The sequence below is a fragment of the Lissotriton helveticus genome, chromosome 7, assembly GCF_964261635.1.
Source record: "Lissotriton helveticus chromosome 7, aLisHel1.1, whole genome shotgun sequence".
Taxonomy (NCBI): Eukaryota; Metazoa; Chordata; class Amphibia; order Caudata; family Salamandridae; genus Lissotriton; species Lissotriton helveticus.
This window is the reverse complement of record NC_136068.1, coordinates 1,547,373,127-1,547,395,884: the sequence shown is the minus strand read 5'-3', so window position 1 is coordinate 1,547,395,884 and position 22,758 is coordinate 1,547,373,127. Positions and strand designations below refer to the sequence as shown.

The 22,758-nt window shown below is 46.4% G+C and overlaps 1 protein-coding gene across 2 annotated transcripts in view; it reads right to left on the bottom strand.

The window, feature by feature from the left end:
• The window catches only part of TFPT (TCF3 fusion partner), a 536,610-nt gene that overhangs the window by 17,640 nt on the left and 496,212 nt on the right, over positions 1-22,758 (bottom strand). For both annotated transcript variants that reach the window (XM_078655011.1, XM_078655010.1), the window contains exons 3-4: positions 12,606-12,676; positions 9,760-9,829 (exon numbers count right to left, since the gene is read on the bottom strand). In XM_078655011.1, coding sequence (XP_078511137.1) covers positions 9,760-9,829; positions 12,606-12,676 — 141 coding nt within the window. The remainder of the gene's footprint in view (positions 1-9,759; positions 9,830-12,605; positions 12,677-22,758) is intronic.

Below are 22,758 nucleotides of genomic sequence, written 5' to 3'. Positions count from 1 at the left end.
GGCCAGAACGATCGAGCGTCGCCAAGAGCGTAACATTAATATCCCCCCCCCCCATATAATCGCTGCGGGACCAAAGGAAGAGACCAGGTGCCAGATGTTTTATTTTATTTATTCTATTTTGAAAGTTTTATATAGCGCGAACAAGATCTTTGCAGATATCAGAGTGCTTTACAAAAACAAGGGGTAAGAAAAACAAGAGAGTGATTAACAGGCTTTTGAGCAAAGAATAGTTGTAGGTAATAAATGAGTAGCAAAATAGGGTAGGTACATGAGGGAGCATAGTCAATCAGCTAAACCAATAATACAAATAGACAATCAGATAAACGAATATTACAAATAGGTGAAGAGTCTCAAATAGTTCCAAAGTAAAAGTTCAGGTGAATTTAGCCATGAGGATAGCTTTTACTTCTTTCTTAAAAAATGTAGTGGAGGAGAGAAGCCTGGTTTCTGGAGGGAGTGAATTCCAGATCCTGGGTGCCATTCCTGAAAAGGAGCGCTTATATGTTTTTTCCTTCCAGAATCTACGAGGTTTCAGAAGAAGATTCTTTGTATTTCTAGTGGTTCTTGAGCCACCAGAAATTGTCAGCTTCTGAGTGAGGTAGCCGGGTGAGTTGTGGTGTATAGCCCTATGTGTCATGCAGGCAATTTTCAGATGTATTCTGGCCTCAAAAGGCAGCCAGTTCAAGGATTTTAGGTCTGGGGAAATATGCAAGTCTTTTTTTGATCCAGTGATGAGTCTCGCTGCAGCGTTCAAAGAGGCTCTCAGGGGTGCAGTTGTAGATAGGGGGAGTCCGCAGAGGGCGACGCTACCGTAGTCTAAGCGAGGAATGACTAGGGCTTGTACTGCAGTTTGGAAGTCCTTGGCTGGGAGGAAGGGTTTAAGTTGTCTCAAGGTATTGATTGGGAAATTAGCTCCAATCCGGGTCATCCGAATTTGGACCATAGACCGCCACAATCGTGACAGGCTGGGACAGCAGGGAGCCGTGCAGAATTACATATCTACCATTGGGATCAGTAAGCGCCTGACTAGTCTGCCAAGGAAGACCCCTGCGTATCAGGATGCTGACTCCCCTTGCATATGAAGAATAACAAGAGGAGTGTGCTTCCCCCCCAATATCGCGCGCAGTCTGGTAAGGGACCCGGAGAGGAGGTGCGACTCTTGTAGGAGACATATGTCCATCCTATGTCGCTGTAGATGGGAATGGATAAGCTTAGCCTTCCGGTGGTCGTTCAGACCACGGATATTCCAGGTCCAACAGGTGATGTTAGTCATGTTGTGGCGGAATCTGAGTAGAGTTCTGCGCAGCGAGAGTGGGAGACATATCAGGCAGACGCAAATGATATACAGCTGCGTGGTGGTACCCGCGCGCACACATGCATAGTAGATGAAAGCAGGGAGTGACTTGGCAAGTGGGGCAGGTAAATACTGGGCTGGCCCAGTGACAGCAAAGACCCCGGGTGAGCAGCGACCAGGCGAGTGTAGCGAATCAGTGGAGGGAGGGACAAGCAGACCATGTTGTACCGAGTGAAGCATCATCAGCAAGCAAGTTTTAAAGAAGAACAAGGAACCCAATGCAATGTGGTAATCCAAGCAGGAAGAGACAATGTGGGCTGACCAGACAATGGCAAAAAAGAGCCCCGACAAAACGAGGAATACATAGAACCAAGAGAAACCCCCACCCCGACCCAATCCCTTTACACATGGGGAGCTCAGCAGAGAGTGTAAATCCCCAGCGCATCCCCCCAACCCCGACCTTCAAAGAAAAATATCAGCCGAACCCTTCACCCCCCACCCACACCAACCCCCCAGTAAGGCAGAGTTTCAAGCCCACCCCACCCCAGGAACCCACAACCGGGAAGGGAGAGAACAGTAGCAAAATAGGGACCCACCACCTCTGCACCCACTCCACCCCCCCAATCAGGCTGAGAGACATCCCCATCCCACCCCAGGAGCCCACAACTTGGGAAAGGAAAAACCATGTAAGGATTGGGAATTATCCCGGTAGGGCATGGCAAGGCTTGGCGGACACCCATGCTGTGAAGCAGGGTGGCCAAGCAGGGGGGAACTTCAGACAATGATCAGTACAAAGCAGGAGTAGTCTTTTCAGTCAGTCAATCATTATCACCTAGGCGATCAGCATCAACCGGCTGCGAGCTGGATGTGAGGGGCAAGACGCCTTGTCGAGCTTTTTGGCAAAAGCGAGAGCCTCCCTGGGATCCGGGAAAACCAGTGTTTTTGCTCCTTGTCGAACTCTCAGCTTTGCTGGATATGCCAAAGAGTAGGGCACCTCATGTTTCTGCAAGATTCGCTTGGCAGGTAGGAATTCACGCCTTGCAGCTTGTACAGTTAACGTATAGTCCGGAAAGAAAGAGAGTGAGTTTCCCTGATGATTTATTTTGCACAGGTCCCATGCCGCACGAAGAATAGCATCCCGGTCCCTAAAGTTTAAAATTTTTGCGATGATAGGGCTGGGAGGTAATGCGGGACCAGGCCGTGGACCGAGGGAGCGGTGTGCCCGTTCGACAATAAAGATTGTGGAGAGAACATCACTGAAGAGATCTCTGACCAGTTGCTACACGTAGTCCTCCATAAGGGCTATGTTGGTGGACTCTGGGAAACCAATTAAGCAGAGGTTGCTCCGCCGTGAGCGGACTTCCAAGTCCTCATTCTTCTCACGGATCAGAGCGAGGATTTTGTCCATCTGGAGAAGTTTCTGGCGGTCCTGGGTGGCTGCGTCCTCAGCGTCGAGACCCTGGACTCCACGTGAAGCAGACGGGTATCATGGGAGTCGACGCGTGCCTTCACCGAATCAAGACTGGCGGACAGCTGGTCCAGTTGGGTCGCAATCCCCGTAACCGTAGATTTAACATCCAACATGATGGCTTTGAAGTCATCGTAGCGATTCGGAGGCGGGTCCATGGTGGCATCTGGGACACCACTGTCTGAGCAAGTACCGTCCTGTCGGGTGGACCTGCGGGGGTTGAACGTAATTTTGGGCTGTTTTGGATCGGATCAGCCCATTGCAAAGAAATCTCACAGCGAGCGCCCACTTGGTATGAGGGAGCTACAGAGCACCGCCGACAAACAGGAAGAGCGCCAGGGAGAGTCACAATGCCGTCTACAGTGGCTTACAACGACAGGAGTAGAGGGGTAACAGGTGCATGAAAGTCACACGGAGACGCACCAGCCCTACGACCCCAGAGCAGGCAATGGATGGAGAAGTTGGCGGGTATAGACACAGCAGGCGGACTAAGATCTGGGAAGGCAGGCAGGCAGGCTCATGAGGAGGCGGCCCAGACAACCAGGCAGAGGAGGAGACCGGTAACGCTAGACACGCACCCCACAGCACCTAGCAGGAGAACAGTTCATCCAGGAAGGCCGGCATGCAGTGCCACCGTCGCAGGACCACCAGTGTGGTGGCCTGGCATTGAGGCGTCCAGCTGGGAATACGGCGCACCTAACCGTGGCGGGGAAGCGGGGCCCGGCACGACGATCAGCCGGGGGGACCCAGACCCCCCCCAGCCAAAATGCAGGAGGGCTAGAAAGTCACTCCGGCCAGTAGGCATATGCAGACGTGGTAGGGAGGATGGAGCGGCTGCAAGTTACATGCAGCTCATGCAGGTCACGTCGTGGGGTGTGAGGCCTTCCTCCGCCCCCTGATCGAGGGCAATGCTGCTTTGCTAAGCCAACTTCCCCCGCGGGCCGGCAGTGCTACGGAGGCATCTGGTGACACAAGCAGGTGGCAGGATATTTAAGGCGTTTTCAGGCCCCGGTGAGAGCCAGCTACAGAGGCCCCGCAAGCCGTTGTGAGCAGGAGAGCCCAAGCAGGTCCGAGGAGCAGCTAGCCGCACCACCGCGCGCAACCGGGAGCGCACACCAGCCCCGGTCCGCCACAGCGGGGAGACGCAGGGGCGTGCAGTCTGTGCCGCCAGTCCCGGGTGCCGGGAACTGCAGCGACCGCAGCAGAGACAGCGGGGGGAAAGAAGGCGGCCACGCCTCCGGGCCCGAGCTAGGCAGCCCGCTGCAAACACACCCAACCCCGCCACAGAGACCCCAGGCTGCGGGACGCACTCACCGGGCAGCAGCAGGCATAAGTATCTCTCTTCGGCCGCACACCACTCCAGGTAGTCCCGCCAGCAGCTGAATCCGGGCGACAGAGCTCCCGCAGGACCGCTAGTCACAGGACCAGCACCAGCAACAGGCAGCGTCCAGACTTCCGTGGCAGACAAAAACAGCTCCAAGGGGTGCCCCAGGTGAGGTGAGGAGAGGGCGAGGGGTACCGGTTGTGTCAGATTAATGTGCCATTGTCTGCAGGATGATGAAGGATCCTACGCTTGGCCGTCAGAGCCCACTTAGAAGGCAGCCATCTTGCAAGCCACGCCCCCTGCTCCTGGCATACCTGAACTACAGGTAACGTCTTACCCATTTTGTTAATATTTTCATGTTCTAAAGTGTGTGTCCATGAGATAAAGTGAACATATGTTTATGCCCCGAGATTCTGATGAACTGTAGATTTATTTATTGGTTGGCATCTTCACTAAACTATACTAATTAGTAAGCTATGTCTGATCAAATCAAATCAGAATTCCAATTATAGTGGTTTCATTTGTTTCAGGTTAAAATGCTACCCAATTACCATTCCTTTTTGTTAAAGATTTGAGGCATGGCCCCCTTAAAGGCCTTAATCTGCTGCGTTGCAGGCAAACGCTGAGAAATTTTGGGCACACCGAGACCATCTATAGAATGAGCTCAGCAACCTGAGATTGGGAGGTAGGCTGACTGATACTGTGAAGCTCTTACACCTTCTTCTTAGATAGAAAGTGGTAGGATGGGGGTTGAACAGGGCCTAGTGAGGTTTATCAGTTTGTTACTAATGCAATGCGGTTTGTAAGCAAGTGTAATGCTTGCAGAGTTAGTGCAATGAGGTTCCATGGAAGAAGATTTCGAAGAAGGCTAGTTCAGTGGAGCCTGAGCAAGAGGGAGGCGATTGTCCACATATAAATTCCATTTGCCAAGTCTATTCTGGATAGAGCGAAGGTGATCGTGGTTTCAAAATGTGGGATGATCCTTCTTAAGTTAACTCCGGTATTGGGCAGAGGTCCAACAGTATAAGGTTAGCCAATCCATTTTTATTGTTAACAGACTCCAAATTATACCAGATTGTGACCACAGCTGATTCAGTAGCTCTTCGAGGGTATAATCCTACTTGGGCATCTCATAAGAGGTCACTTGGTGTCAGGAATTTAAATAGCTGTTGGCAGGTCACTTATCACTTTCAACACAAATTAAAAAATGTCAAGGGGCCCATAGTTTCATGGTACACTGGTGTCTGATTTTCAAGCATAGGTTTAATGTGATAGGTTTTGGGGCCTACGGGGAAGTCCCACTTTTGGAAACAAGTACTTAAATACTGCGGATAACAATCGTACATTGAAGAATCCTGAAAAACAGGGGTCAAGAGAATACCCAGACATTGCAGGATAGAACCAGTCCCCTCCCTAAAATCCTTTGCAATACCATTGTGAAAGAGCAGAATGTAACACAGGTTTCTGATAAAAAACTGAGATTGCTTGTGTTTCATTAAAAGACAGAATGGGTCACTCAATGTCTAGGACCACATTCAGTTACGTGGCTTTGTTTAGGTAGGCAAAGCATGCGAATCCCAAAATTATTGAAATGTTACAATGCAAGTATTGAATCAATTACATTAGGGAGACAATGGTGTGCCATGCTGCACTCACACATTGTTCCAATCTTATTTTAGTACACATCAAGAGAGTAGGGTAGTTTGGGTCTAATTGTGAACGGCTACAAGAATCCCTGCAACCCAAGAGGGAATGTTAATTTCCTGAGGTGAAGTGTGTACCACGTAACGCTTGTCCATATGACAACTAATATAAACTTTTAATATGTAGAGCAAGGTAGCACAACTCTACGGTATAAAAAAGGTAGTACAATGCTGTTGTATACTAAGTTACAATAATACAGAAATGTGAATCAAGATAGTTCTCTTTATAACATTATTGGGCAGTACAATGAAGACATCGACCCACGCCTGATTCAATATCACTGACTCTACTACAGTATGTTCACTTAGCATGCCAGAACTAAAAAATACATTTAGCTTTGAAAAATTTCCTCTCGGAACAACACACATTGGCTAGTTGATCATAGTTAATATACTCCAGCACCGGAAAAGTGATTTTGTGGGTTTTTTAAATACATTAAACATCCACAATCTTTAACCTAACTTCCAAAATGTATTCAATGTAACGTACTGGATGCCCAGATGTATCTCAGAAAATCACCAAAATATGTAATCTTGAAAGCAAGGAAGTTCCAGCCAAGTGTAGGATTGTAAGCCACAAGAACACTTACTTACCTCTAACTCCCACATCAGCTTAATGCAACCCAAAAAGTAAATGCCACATCTAGTTCAAGATTATTAAGATGCTGGCAGGAGTCCGGCTTGGTATTATGGTCTACTGGTCTATTCTGCCAATGCGTGAATGGGTTCTTTAAACAAATGCTGCTCTGATAATGTATATATTTACAACAAGGGGTGGTGATGGACAGAGTCTCTGAATTAAGCAGAATACTCTCACCCAGTCAAGAGATCAGGGCTAGATCCAACACCGTTTTTTAGCTCATTGCACCATCCCAGTTTCAGAACCTGGCTGTATGCAAATTAGTCTGTCCCTGGCCCAGTGCATCATGGGAACAGGGCAGACCAGACTACATAAGCCAATTCTTACACTGGGAAGGAAACAAGCTTCCGGGGACCGGTTTCTGGCATTTCAGCCGTCTTCGGCCCGGCTTGCTTGAATCCTGATGGTGCAATGAGCAAGGGACTCACATCTGAGTATACCCTTCCACGCTTAGGGTGGACAAAAATATTTACAACAAGGGGTGGTGATGGACAGAGTCTCTGAATTAAGCAGAATACTCTCACCCAGTCAAGAGATCAGGGCTAGATCCAACACTGTTTTTAGCTCATTGCACCATCCCAGTTTCAGAACCTTGCTGTATGCAAATTAGTCTGTCCCTGGCCCAGTGCATCATGGGAACAGGGCAGACCAGACTACATAAGCCAATTCTTACACTGGGAAGGAAACAAGCTTCCGGGGACCGGTTTCTGGCATTTCAGCCGTCTTCGGCCCGGCTTGCTTGAATCCTGATGGTGCAATGAGCAAGGGACTCACATCTGAGTATACCCTTCCACGCTTAGGGTGGACAAAAATATTTACAACAAGGGGTGGTGATGGACAGAGTCTCTGAATTAAGCAGAATACTCTCACCCAGTCAAGAGATCAGGGCTAGATCCAACACCGTTTTTTAGCTCATTGCACCATCCCAGTTTCAGAACCTGGCTGTATGCAAATTAGTCTGTCCCTGGCCCAGTGCATCATGGGAACAGGGCAGACCAGACTACATAAGCCAATTCTTACACTGGGAAGGAAACAAGCTTCCGGGGACTGGTTTCTGGCATTTCAGCCGTCTTCGGCCCGGCTTGCTTGAATCCTGATGGTGCAATGAGCAAGGGACTCACATCTGAGTATACCCTTCCACGCTTAGGGTGGACAAAAATATTTACAACAAGGGGTGGTGATGGACAGAGTCTCTGAATTAAGCAGAATACTCTCACCCAGTCAAGAGATCAGGGCTAGATCCAACACCGTTTTTTAGCTCATTGCACCATCCCAGTTTCAGAACCTGGCTGTATGCAAATTAGTCTGTCCCTGGCCCAGTGCATCATGGGAACAGGGCAGACCAGACTACATAAGCCAATTCTTACACTGGGAAGGAAACAAGCTTCCGGGGACCGGTTTCTGGCATTTCAGCCGTCTTCGGCCCGGCTTGCTTGAATCCTGATGGTGCAATGAGCAAGGGACTCACATCTGAGTATACCCTTCCACGCTTAGGGTGGACAAAAATATTTACAACAAGGGGTGGTGATGGACAGAGTCTCTGAATTAAGCAGAATACTCTCACCCAGTCAAGAGATCAGGGCTAGATCCAACACTGTTTTTAGCTCATTGCACCATCCCAGTTTCAGAACCTTGCTGTATGCAAATTAGTCTGTCCCTGGCCCAGTGCATCATGGGAACAGGGCAGACCAGACTACATAAGCCAATTCTTACACTGGGAAGGAAACAAGCTTCCGGGGACCGGTTTCTGGCATTTCAGCCGTCTTCGGCCCGGCTTGCTTGAATCCTGATGGTGCAATGAGCAAGGGACTCACATCTGAGTATACCCTTCCACGCTTAGGGTGGACAAAAATATTTACAACAAGGGGTGGTGATGGACAGAGTCTCTGAATTAAGCAGAATACTCTCACCCAGTCAAGAGATCAGGGCTAGATCCAACACCGTTTTTTAGCTCATTGCACCATCCCAGTTTCAGAACCTGGCTGTATGCAAATTAGTCTGTCCCTGGCCCAGTGCATCATGGGAACAGGGCAGACCAGACTACATAAGCCAATTCTTACATTGGGAAGGAAACAAGCTTCCGGGGACTGGTTTCTGGCATTTCAGCCGTCTTCGGCCCGGCTTGCTTGAATCCTGATGGTGCAATGAGCAAGGGACTCACATCTGAGTATACCCTTCCACGCTTAGGGTGGACAAAAATATTTACAACAAGGGGTGGTGATGGACAGAGTCTCTGAATTAAGCAGAATACTCTCACCCAGTCAAGAGATCAGGGCTAGATCCAACACCGTTTTTTAGCTCATTGCACCATCCCAGTTTCAGAACCTGGCTGTATGCAAATTAGTCTGTCCCTGGCCCAGTGCATCATGGGAACAGGGCAGACCAGACTACATAAGCCAATTCTTACACTGGGAAGGAAACAAGCTTCCGGGGACCGGTTTCTGGCATTTCAGCCGTCTTCGGCCCGGCTTGCTTGAATCCTGATGGTGCAATGAGCAAGGGACTCACATCTGAGTATACCCTTCCACGCTTAGGGTGGACAAAAATATTTACAACAAGGGGTGGTGATGGACAGAGTCTCTGAATTAAGCAGAATACTCTCACCCAGTCAAGAGATCAGGGCTAGATCCAACACCGTTTTTTAGCTCATTGCACCATCCCAGTTTCAGAACCTGGCTGTATGCAAATTAGTCTGTCCCTGGCCCAGTGCATCATGGGAACAGGGCAGACCAGACTACATAAGCCAATTCTTACACTGGGAAGGAAACAAGCTTCCGGGGACCGGTTTCTGGCATTTCAGCCGTCTTCGGCCCGGCTTGCTTGAATCCTGATGGTGCAATGAGCAAGGGACTCACATCTGAGTATACCCTTCCACGCTTAGGGTGGACAAAAATATTTAGAACAAGGGGTGGTGATGGACAGAGTCTCTGAATTAAGCAGAATACTCTCACCCAGTCAAGAGATCAGGGCTAGATCCAACACCGTTCTGATAATGTGGCAAAAGTATAGCTGCACAAAGCAATCTTCCACCGGAACACAGTCCATGGACTAATCCTACTTGGCATCTTTTAAGACTGAAATTTTCCTCTAGAACGAAGATGTTCCTCTATGTTCATGGTCACAGCAACCGAACCCATGCCACAATCAGAGACAACAGTGCTACATCAGAATGCTGCACGATAGTCAGTTGCTATCCTACGGTCTATAGATGCCCAACTCCAGAAACTGCTGGATAGCATCTCTGTTTCTTGGATTCTACTGCTTCAGGTTATTAACAATCTTCACAGAAGAACTGACAATTGAAAAAATGTCAGATAAATAGTTTCATACCTCAAGTGAAATGCTGAGCTGGCTCTGTCTATAGTCATCTCCATACGAATCTAAAATCCTCATCAAGAACCTGCAGAAGAAAGTGTATACAATTGATTTGGTACAGAGGATGAAAACTCCATCAAATAATACAATACAACTAAAATATAAGGCTAGATTAGTGGTGTCGTCCAGAGATATTCATTTCTCGAGCAAAGACAGGAACTAAATCCATCAAATTAGCACACAAACCACATATTTGGATTTCTTCCCAAAGGATAAACAGATTACCAACATAATGTTTAGATTTATACCGCACAGAAAATAGAAATTCTGTTTTACTTCAACATTAAACACATTACTGGAGTAACAAATGATCAAACATTGCTAAAGTGATATTACCATGGCTACGAAGGCCTGGTTTCAAGAAAAAATATAAACTTGCAAGGAGCATGCATTCCTTTACCTGCAGCAGTCTGTTAAACTAAAGTGCAGGAAAAGCTTTTACTCCGGTACATCTTTATTATGTAACCACTATTTGCAACCTGTGCTGTCATTACAGTTAGAGATCCGATGAGCCTTTCTGTGAAGAGAGAGACGCAGTCAACTACAGGCAGGCACTTGCTGGTCAAACATCCATTCCCTCAGTAGCAGTGGCCCGGTATACAAGACGGATTTTCCCCCACCCCTAAGTTACAAATACCCGTGGCACCTCTAACTCTGGTTGTGGGTAAAATCCAACTCATTAAAAGTTGGACCCTTAGGGTTCACTATGATAGGAGAAGTTACCAGAAAATCGGTAAATCCAGGTCTGATTCCTGTGGTAATTTCTTATTTCCCCTATACTTTCACAGGTACATTTGGTTGTTTTTAGATGGTGCTGTTATTTGTAAAGTGTACTAAAACTCTCGATGGCATCCTGACACTTAACAGGTGTGTCTGCCTAGCCCTTCCAATGGTAGGTTGGTTAATTGAAAGAAGAAAAAAAAGGTCTTAAGCTTCTTGGAAATTCATGAAGAGCAGAGGAGGCTCCGATATGGAGTGGGAGGCTGTTCCATGCTCTAGGAGTGATGTAAGAGAACACCCGTCCTCCTGATATAGTTCTGTATGCATGCGGGAGGAGTGTGAGTAGGAGTTCTGCAGAGGAGAGTTGTTTGGGTGGTTGGTGGAAGAAGATGCAACTCAACTGTTCAGGTAGGTGAGGCTTAAGTTGTGTAGCGCCTTGAAGGTGGGTGTGAGGAGTTTGAAATGAGTATGTCTGTGTATCAGGAGCTCCAGGAGGTGTGGTGTGATGAGAGTTCTGTGTGGGTGGTTGAGGATGGGTATGGCTGCTGAGTTCTGGATGATTCGTAGTCTTCTAGTAAGTTGACTGGTGTTCCCAGCAAAGAGGGTATGCCCGTAGTCCAACTTGCTGGTGACTATGGCATAAGAGACAGTTTTTCTAGAGTTGCTCGAGAGACGTATGAAGATCTTCCTCATCTTCAGGGTGTGGAAACAGGATGCAGTGATGGCACGGAGTTGTGCTACATTTTCAAGCTGCTCGGCAAGATGATCTAACTTGGTATTAACAAAGGAGAATGAGTAGTATAGGCAAGGTTTTCTCTCCCCTGAAACATTTACAAGACTACATCTGGAGCCAGAAGCCGTGAATGTGTGATCCTGGTCAAATTATTGTGTGTTTCACCTGGAGTGTTTGAATGGATACCAGGTTTTAGCCATTAAGCAAAAAGAGGTGCTAGGTGCTTGTGCTGCTGCTCTGTCCCAGTGCTCAGCAGTGCCAGAACACACCTATTGCCTGAACCCATATTACCCAACTCGGGGACCCATAATCGTAGGCACTGTACTCCAATACCCAAGACTAGAAGCAGTCTAAATCTGTGGAAAATATTTGAAAACATGCAGAAATATTTTCACACTTCTCAGGGAAAAGGTGATAAAATCTGCAGAAACTATAGGAGAAAGAAAATCACCTTAATGGTGCAATGACAAAAATAAGGAACTAAGTCATTGTTGTAAAGGCTTTAAACGATTTGTTTTGCCACACAGGACAGCAGTACGAGAAACACATGAAAACAAATAATCAAGTAACCCCGATGATAACATGAATGCGTTGATTTGGTATTTCATATGCAATTTATCTGGATCTAGACTAGGCTTTAATACAAATGTGATATGCTTAATTTTAACAAGGGCTTAAGGTTCATAAATTGCGGTTATTTTGTGTGACAGTGATACGTATCTGAATTAGCGAATTTAACATTCTCTAGTGGTTAACCATAGCATAACTGCAAATTTTAGTTGTACTAGGCCAGTCAAGGGTCAATGATTACACAATCTCGATGTGCCTTCTCTCAAGTTAGTGGGGACAGACCTATACCGGCCAGGTATCGCCTCTAAGGCAGGCTATACAGTTATAGAGTAGCCCATGGTGGAAGAGTTGCACTGCTATTGGGCATCCCATGAATTGAAAACAAAATGATTGGTTTAAATGTGGAGATACAGAGAACAAACATAGGAATATTGTGTCAGGGTGTATACCAGTCATGATTAACCACTTGCTACTCCATTGCCTTCAACAGGGCTTCCAACATTCAATGTTATTAACCGATTTGCAAGTCAAAATATTGAGAGACCTAGGATAATAAAAATATAACGATCACCTCTAGATGTCCTACTGAAATACTTCACGGCAGGGTACACCTGAAATCTTTTTTTTCTAATTACCAGGCGATCGTGTTGAATCTCGCACCAGTATTCTCCGCTGACAAGACCTGGATTTTCACATCAAATTCTATGTGGAGTGAAAGTGCCATAAAGAGCCTGAGGTGGAGGGATAGGTGCATTTTAAAAGTATAAAAAGGAAGTACCTTCTCTCATGTTTCATCTTCCGTGTGATCTTCTCAACCTGGTGCAGTCGGTTCAGCACTCTCTCATTCACCTGAACAGAAGAAAAATATATATGTTCAACAATCAGAAACTAGTGAAGGGGCTACAAGGTATAAGCCAGAATTTGCTGGTTAGGACGTGGGATGAAAGGTGGTAGACGACTGCTAAGTGCTAAAGAAGTAGGAAGTGATACAGCGGAACAAACTGGTGAGGAGAAAGAAAGCGTAAGAAGCTATGTAAAAAGAAGTTTGGCCCTAGTGGCTTGTCATGGGCACTGGATATGAGGCAGTCTAGAGACGAAGTACATAGGGTATGGGCAGATTAGGTGGTATGGAGTGGTTAAGAGGTAGGGATTGGTTTAGAACAGGGGACGTGTCACAACATACATATTTATTTTTATTTATTGTGTGGTATTTGTAGAGCACTAACATTCATCCCCAGAGGAATATCACAGTGCTGATACTGCCATTTGTTTAGTCCACAGGGGAGACATTGGGTGCAGGAAGAGAAGGTTAATCATTCTGGGAAAAGCCATGTTTTTAGTTTTTTTCTAGAGCCAGAGTAGTTCTCAGTGAGACAGATATCCAGAGGGAGAGAATTTCAGTGGGTTGTTGCCAGATAGGTGTAAGAACCACCAGCTCTGGCCTTCTTGATGCATTTTGTTTTGACTAGGGCATGGTTAGATTATCTTCGATTTCTCGTGGGTTGATACAATTCCACCTTCTGCCTGGGAAGCGAAAGGGCTGGGTATGGCAGAGGAGCTTAAACGTAGCTCTCTTTCGTATGGGCAGCCACTGAAGTGTTTTTAGACAAAAGGGAGCAGAACTATATCCATCTTTATTGGAAATAGGTTTTGCTGTAGCATTTTGGATCACCTGACGATGCGTGAACAAGTAGTCAGCCATCCCCATATACAGTGCGTTTCCATAATCCAATCTGCTGGCAATTAATACCTGGACTATAGTGCAACACAAATCAATCAGAATCCTTCTCAACAGTTTGCTGAGATGTTTTAGATTGCCAAAGCATTTACCACACATTGACTTGACCTGGTCCTGTATGGGCAGGGATCAATGATAATTCCTACTTTTCCCCCACATTTTTGGTACCGGTACCGTGCCGAGAGTGGAACGCCACCAGGAGTCATCCCAGATATGCTCATCTCAGTAAAACGGAAGAATTTCAGTTTTTTCTGAGTTGAGTGTTAGACATTGTGCTGTTATCCAGCTGGCCAACTCAGAGAGACAGCCTGATAAAATTGTCTTGGTCAGCTTCTCACCAATGGGGATGATCAACTGGGTGTCATCAGCATTGGAACAAATGTCAAATCCCCATTTTTTTACCAATGGGATATGGGATGCGACATACACTTTAAAAGGTGTTGGGCTCAAGGAGGACCTTGGAGTATGCCATATACCATACCATAAACACATAAAGCGCTCTGCTACCACCAATGCTGACTTGGCCACTGGATTCAAGATAGCCTGGCTGATGAGGATTATGAATACGAAACCGGTCCCAGGATGCTTGTTTCCGGTCCATGGAAGACATGGCTTGGCAGTTCGGGCTGGACTGTTCCCATGAGGCACAGGGTCAGACTGATTTGCATATGGCCATGTCTGAAATGGGGTGGCTGAGTGGGCTAAAGAATGGTGATGGATTAAACCCGGATCAGTTGACTGGGGGCGAGTGTTTGATTTGCTCAAACGTTCCGTCCATCATCCCCTTTTATATCGCTTTGTTCGCCCTAAGTGTGGCAGGGTATGCTCAGACAGGAGTCCCTTGCTCACTTGGCCACTGGATTCAAGATAGCCTGGCTGATGAGGATTATGAATACGAAACCGGTCCCAGGATGCTTGTTTCCGGTCCATGGAAGACATGGCTTGGCAGTTCGGGCTGGACTGTTCCCATGAGGCACAGGGTCAGACTGATTTGCATATGGCCATGACTGAAATGGGGTGGCTGAGTGGGCTAAAGAATGGTGATGGATTAAACCCAGATCAGTTGACTGGGGGTGAGTGTGTGATTTGATCAAACGCTCCGTCCATCATCCCCTTTTGTATCGCTTTGTTCGCCCTAAGTGTGGCAGGGTATGCGCAGACGTGAGTCCCTTGCTCACTTGGCCACTGGATTCAAGATGGCCTGGCTGATAAGGATTATGAATCCGAAACCGGTCCCAGGATGCTTGTTTCCGGTCCATGCAAGACATGGCTTGGCAGTTCGGGCTGGACTGTTCCCATGAGGCACAGGGTCAGACTGATTTGCATATGGCCATGTCTGAAATGGGGTGGCTGAGTGGGATACAGAATGGTGATTAAACCCAGATCAGTTGACTGGGGGTGAGTGTTTGATTTGCTCAAACGCTCCGTCCATCATCCCCTTTTGTATTGCTCTGCTACCACCAATGGCGCTGTCCCGGTGCTAGAAGTGGCAGCATGATCAGACAGGGGAAAGTGATTTTTCAATGCCTTCCTAAAAATAGATTCCGATTCTGATTTGCGCAGGTGATCAGGCGTAGAATTCCAAAGAGCGGCTGTTCTAACTGTGAAGGCTCACACCCCAATCCTGACTTTGGCAAAGCGGGAAGTGTGGAGAAGCATCTGAGAGTTGGATCGCAAAGTCCTGGTCTGGTGATATTTCTGAAGTCGCTGTTTCAGGTATCCTGGACTTCTATCTCTTGTGGCTCTAAAGGCAAGGGACAGTACTTTAAATTCGATTCTCCTTTTCACTGAGAGCCAATGGAGGCTGCGCAAATGAGGAGAGATGTGGGCTCGGAGGGGCACATTTCTGATGAACCTCGCTGTGGCATTATGGACTGTCTGCAATCTCTGGGTAAGATAAGCAGGAAGACCCAGGTACAAGCTGTTAGTATATTCCAGCTGAGATGTAATAAGGGCATTGGCTATTGTAGCCCAACAGTCCATCGGCAACAGGAGAAGGAATTTTCGCAAGGTTTTGAGTTTCCAAAAATAAGCTCTGGAGACTTGGCCATTCTGGGCCTTGCCCGATAGTTTAGAATCTAATTTGAAGCCTACGTTTCTGACAGAGGTGACAAGGATGGGGGGCGGATTCAGCTGCGCAGGCCACCAGAGATCTGTCAGTGGAGTTGAAGGTTGGTTAAAAAACATCACCTCTGTTTTGTCCGTATTTAATTTCAGGCATTTGTCTGTCATCCAGGAGGCAATCAGGGTGAGGCAATGCTTGAAGCTATCAAACACAGCTTTTGCAGTGTCTTTGAAAGAGAACACAAGCTGCGTATCACAAGCGTATGAGATCATTCTCACCCCACAGCGATCCCCTAACGTTGCCAAAGGGGCAAGATAGACATTAAACAGGGTGGGGCTCAACGACGAGCCATGAGGTACTCCACATACCATGGTGCAGGAAGAGGACATGAGGGCGCAGAAAGACCTGCTGAGACAGTGCATCCGGAAATGAGCTGAACCATATTTTGAGCTATGGAGGACCAATCAGAGTGTGTCTAACTGGACAGTTTGGAATATTTTACATAGGAAAGTTCCAAACCATGGGAGGCTTCCAGAATGGACCCCATCTCATGGAGTTTCTTAATCAGAAGACTATAAGAAACTGTGTTTAATGCCGCAGAGAGAACTGGTAGAATCAGGGCCACTGTCCTGCCTTGATCTACCTTCAGTCTGATGTTATCCAGGACAGCAAAAATAGTGCATTGAGTGCTATTTATAGCTCTGAATCCCATCTGAGAGAGGTCAAGTAACTTGTTGTTCTTCAAAAAGTCTGTCATTGAAGAATGACCAGTCTTTCAAGGACTTTAACCATGTGTAGTAGAAAAGAGATGGGACGATACGTCGAGTCCTGATTTTTTGGCTAATGGGAGAATTAGAGCTTGCTTCCACATGACCCAGTATACAGCTGTCTTTAGTGACAAGTTAAAAATGTGGGTCAAATATTCACTCAGAATAGGTGTTAGGTGGTTAAAAATAAAAGGAGGGCAAGAGTCTAGTGGGGAGCCTGGCTTGATTTGAATTAAGGTTTTCTCCACCTGTTCCTCGTAAAAACCGGTAAAGTCACATAAATGGACAGATGAAGCTCTTACACCAGGGGACATGCTTTTAGACATACCTGAAAAAACCTCGACTATGTGGATCGCCCTAATATGCATCATTACAAATGATAAGAGGCTATTATGTTTGACGATCACCACTAATGTACAATCTACTGCCACTTTCATGTCAGTCTATTTCAGTATGTATTTCATATATGAACCTATGCTTCTCTGTATCTAAACTGTTAAAATCTAATAAACAAATTTAAACAAAAGAAATAAGTCACTTAAATGGACTTTTACTTCAGGAAGCGGCCTGTGGGGGCCAATGGAAAGGTTGTGAGCTGACAGTAGAGTATATTTTTCTCTGTTTTGTCAGAGAAATAATTGGCTATTGTTTCGCAGTGGAGAGGTGAGGGGGTAATAGTTTGTGACAAGCTAACTGGATAGGACAGTTCTTTTGCAATTTCAAACAGCTCTGTAGAAGATCCGCTATTTTCAGTCTTTTGATTGTTTTTCTTTGCTTTTTAATCTGCCTATAGTAATAATTTCACTGGTGTTTGTAGGATGATCGATCTGCTGGCTTTTTGGAGCGTCTCCATATTCTCTCAGACGCTTTACATTTCTTTTTCTCATTTCTCAAATCAGGGGAGTACCATTTTTCAGATGGGGCGATCCTACGGTAAGTGTTTGTTTTCCAGGGGACACAGGAGTCAAGGGCTGCTGTTATAGTTGTATTGAGCTGCCCTAGAAAACTATTGAGGGCAATGGTTATGTCTAGTTCAGGCAGAAAAAAGTGGTTTGCGAAGGAGGAATTTTACTCCATGACGTTTTGAGGGGTTCAGGGTTTTTGGAGTGTGTTTTTGGGATTAAGGTAGAAAAATCGAGACATTTATGTTGAAGTGATTGGACCATAAGAGAGGGGAGATTTCAATATTCTTTAGGTTGTTGGAATTAGAAAATAGCAGATCTAGAGTGTGCCCTGCAGAGTATGTGGGGCCACTAATCTTTTGAGTCAACTGTAAGGAAAGCATATCGTTTTTTAGTTGTCTGCAAAGTGGATCTTCTACATTTTCGAAATGTAGATTAAAGTTGTCAATTACAATGTACCTATCATGTTTTAGCATTAATGGTGCAAGCAATCAAACAGCCAATTGAGCATTACAGCCCGGGGCCTATAGACAATGGTACCACCCATCAGTCTCGGTTTTTTGAGGGCTAGTTGAAATACTAGCCATTCTCCATCAGCCAACGATGAACTACCTTCTGTTGAGCAGGTATACATATCTTTAAAGATAATGGCCGTGCCCCCTCACTGGCGTCCTGCCCTATCGCATTTTAAAAACTTATAATTCAAGGGCAGTGAGACAGTAATGTCAGGTAGAGCATTCCCGCCAAGCCACGTCTCTGTAAGAGAAACTGAACCTAGAGTTTCATCCCTAATCAAGTCCCATATTTCAATGGAGTGCTTGGGTAACAATCAAGCATTAAAATCCAGGCATTTAAGAGTGTGGTCAGCTGGGTGGTTAATAATGTTTGGGGAACTGATGGAAGGTCCCATGGTTGGCCAAGCTTGTCACTTACAATTATGGCAGGAGTATGAACTTTCAATTAAGCTTGGTGAGCCCACCACACAAGAGTTTTGATTGTGCCTTGGCGATTTATTAATTGTAGTAGCGTATTTTGTGCATGGTGCAGCCTTACCTTGGTTTCTGAGGTCAAACTGGTAGGGTGTCTGGTGATGTCCAGGTGCGGACATGCGCATACAGGCTTGCCGATGGCATGCCTTCAGCATGCCGGTTGCGCATCCGCTGCACGCTACTGCTGTGCTACAGCGCAGCGCCCTCATTTAAATGCCTCCTCGGCATGGAAAACGCTAGACTGCTGACCCAAAATGGCTGTCTTTGGCGGGTGGTTTAACTCACCACCGCCATTTATAATCCATTTATAATGCAGTCCCAATGTGTTGAGAGATCGAGTCTAAGTAACTTGTCAAAGTGCAACTTAACATATTTTTTTAAACTGATTAACTATTCGCAACCCATCCTAAAGTTACGATTTTTAGCAGCAAGTGTTTTTAAAATTAACTTTCTATCCGAAACACACACATAAAATAACGATATTTAGCAGCAAGTGGTTACTACCATACTTAGTTTATCTAGCAGCAATATTTCCAGCAATCGTCCACACAAAAAGTGTTTAGAGCAAAAATAGTCACCGTATAAATGCCCAGTAACATGCTGAAAAATACAAGTGGCAGGGAGAAGCTGTACCTAACAATACATCACTGGTGAAGCGAGTCCAGTGACTTATTTTGCTTCAGAGAGGTAGGCCCGATTATTGGAATTGGAGTAACATCACCCTTCCTCACGACCTTAACTGATTGGCCACTACTTAGTACTTTAACCTTACCCATATGGGACCAAGTCCTCTGGGAAGAGGGTTAATAGGTTACAGTTGCCTTCCTGTGGCCTGTTAGAGCCTGGTAATGGTCGAGACACTGAAACTCTGCCCCTCAGTACCTGAATCACTTCAGGAGCCAGTAGAGTCACCCATCATACAGGTGAGTATGAGCCACTTTTACTCCTACGTGTTTTCAGTACTTCTGGGTAGGTGTACCCATGCAGGTCTTCCCTGGCACACTTCCTTTTGGAGGCGATAGTGTATTATTGGTGGTCCCTACTCTGCCTCAGTGGTCTACTACTGTAGCGTCTAGGTCCCCACCTCAGTTTCTCACTACTCTGCTTCTGAGTAAGCCTCGTCGACCTGATACTTCAGTGACTAGACAACGTATGTACTATTCCCATTTGCAAATGAAAAATTTACATTTTGCACACAGAAGGGTCTACAAATGGGAATGCAATCTGCAATGCTATTTATGTACTAAACTCTTGCATCGAAAACTGTACATGCGGGTAATGGGGTGGGGGGAGGAAATGGCAAAACAACCCGCGTAATAAATATTCATTATGCAGGTCGCAATTTGCAACCCCTGGTGATTGGCTGCGACTGGTAACATTCCTTTACCCAGCCCCCACCTAACCCTCTTAGAAAAGGCTTGTAATGCGCCCAGCTGGGTGACCTCTTCCTTTTTCCTGTTGCATCCAACATCCAGACACTTATCACCTACAAGGAGCAAGTAAATGTCTGTGTTAAACACTAGGGAATCGGCAACTCGGAATGCTGGCCTGAAAAACAAGCATTTGCAATGCAATAGGTCTCACATTAATTAAGTTTGAGCTATTGGCACTGCTAAATATTGCAACACCAATTGTAACAAAAGTCTATATATTGTAGGCCAAAAAAAGTGTATTTTTTTTTGGAGCAATGGTGGCATGCTGCGCTTTAGATGAATATGTTTAAAAGTAAAGCGCGCCACACTGCGATTGCGACAATAGTTAATTGTGGATGCGTTAACAATTGATGTGTGCACTGACGGCTGGTGGTGTGTGTGCCTGGAGAAAGCGTGCACTGACGGCTGGTGGTGTGTGCCTGGTGAAAGCGTGCACGGATGGCTGGTGGGGTGTGTGCCTGGTGAAAGTGTGCACTGACGGCTGGTGGTGTGTGTGTGCCAGGTGAAAGCGTGTACTGCTGGCTGGTGGTGTGTGTGTACCTGGTGAAAGCGTGCATTGACGTCTGGTGGTGTGTGCTTGGTGGAAGCGCGCACTGACGACTGGTGGTGTTTGTGCCTGGTGAAAGCGTGCACCGACGACTGATGGGGTCTGTGTCTGGTGAAAGTGTGCACTGATGGTGTGGTTGTGTGTGTGGTTGTGGTTGTGTGTGTGTGGTTGTGGTTGTGTGTGTGGTGGTATAGTAAAGTAAAGTAAAGTCCACATTTGTAAAGCGCACAATCACCCGTAAGGGTCTCTAGGCGCTGGGGGCCGTCGGGAAGATTAAGCGAGCTATTGCCCAGAGTCACATGGTGCTGGGCTAACCTGCCGCCGGAGCCGGGGATCGAACCATGGTCCCCAGATTCCAGCGTCAGTCGCCCTGGCCGCGGCGCCACACCTCTTCCTTATGGTATGTGTGGTTGTGTGTGAGGTTGTGTGTGAGGTTGTGTGTGTGGTTGTGTGTGGTTGTGTGTGTAGTTGTGTGTGTGTGTGGTTGTGTGTGTGTGTGTGTGTGCGTGGTTGTGTGTGGTTCTGTGTGTGTGTGGTTGTGTGTGTGTGGTTGTGTGTGTGTGGTTGTGGGTGTGTGGTTGTGTGTGTGTGGTTGTGTGTGTGTGGTTGTGTGTGTGTGTGTGTGTGTGTGTGTGTGTGTGGTTGTATGTTGGACATATTGTAAGTGCCTGTGGAGTGTTGCCAACTGTGGGGACAGGGAGTACCACAGGCGGAAGCACTCGGGCATCGCCCTGCCACAGTAGCACCCCGAGATTTAACACAATAGCGAGGCTTTGTTATCAGTGGGGAAAGTGCACAGGACACGTAGGACAGTGCACAGAGGTGTGGCATTCAGGGCAGTGCACACGGGACATGCACACATGGCAGTACACATACGACAGTGCACAGAGGTGGTGCATTCAGGGTAGTGCACGCAGGACCATGCACACAGGAAGGTACACAGGATGTTGCACACCTACTGTTGCACACACGCCAGTGCACACAGGACAGTGAACACAGGAGGGTGCACACTCGGCGGCTGGTGTGCAGCTCTTTCGACTGACCGGCTGCAAGCGAGCTAAATGTACCACGTCTGAACTGTGACTGGGGAAGAGGAGGTGGGCCGTGAGCACGGGGCCAAGGTTGTGTGTCTTACACAGAATAACCTTGCCTCCAAGATAAAGCATTCTGGCTTTTAATGTGCTAATTACTGACTCACTTATAAGAGGAATTGAAAGAAACGGCTTAGTCCGCTTTAGACCGAAATGTAGAGACTAAAAACTGTGCCTCCACCCCCCACCCACAGAGACACACAACGGAAAGGTGCGGCACGCAAAGCCAATAGGTCTCGCATTTGGGGCCTAAAAAAGTGTTTAGCTAGAGTTATTGGTTTAGCTAATGTGTTTAAGCTGTAAGGGCTGAGACACTGTTAAGTAGCCCAGCAAGTCCTAATTCAATAAACAAAAACAATCCTAGTAAAAAACTGTGCGTTTCTCCTGTAAATATTCCATTGCCTGAGTACGTTTTATTCTTAATTATAAATAAATTCCTATCACACTATCATACCAGCTAAGCACAGTCCGAAGTATGTATTGGAAATAAACTGAAAATTACCAGCAGAGTGTGTTTATTTCCAAAAATCGTTTCTTATATAAAAATTCCAATGGTTGGGCATGTGTTCTAAAATATAAATACATTTAGAAACCTCAATCCTGACAGCTAAGCACTTTCACAAACATAGATTTAAAATAAATCACAGTATCCAAATGGCCTTTTAGCAAAAGGAGGAGATACCGTGATATCACGTGTGAAAAGCTGGAAGGGCTGGCACAACGTCAGTGGCACAACAAGTTCTGCTTTATGTGGAGTAAAATGCCATAATTATACTAGCCTTTTGCAAATTTAGCGCAAAGTATACAATATACTAAAATGCAAACAATGTACCATCTACTGACAGCATGCCAGCCCTTTGAGCCTTTCAGACACATAACATAATATGTACTCCTTTTGATAAAACAAGCTTAGACCAGGTGTAAACATGTAAAATGTGGTTCTGTTTATTAAAAAGAAACCATATAACATTACTGTGCCTTAAAGTCTGTAAGGGGTGCGACTGGTTTAGCAAAGTTAACTCCCTCAGTTGGATCATGGTTATAGAAACTGAAATTAAAGGCACAAGTGGCTGCCAGCTGTTACATCACAACAAGGAACCTGGAGACTGGGAGTGACATCATTGAGGAAGTGGCAGTGAGCTGGGTGTCGCATCACAACAAATGAGCCTGCAGGTTGGAAATGGCTGCCAGCTGACAGAGCAGCCAGGGCGCAACCGGACGCAGCCGCAGATAAAGGGTGAAATCAAAGCCCGTGTGAAGGACAAAGAAATGTAGGGCTGACTGATGCAGCATCTGTCTATATTAAGTTTAGAAGTCGTGACTTAGAAAAAGGTCTACTGCAAAGTGTAAAGTGATGTTGTTGAAAGGGATGGGCTAAAAGGGAGGGGGGAATGCAAGG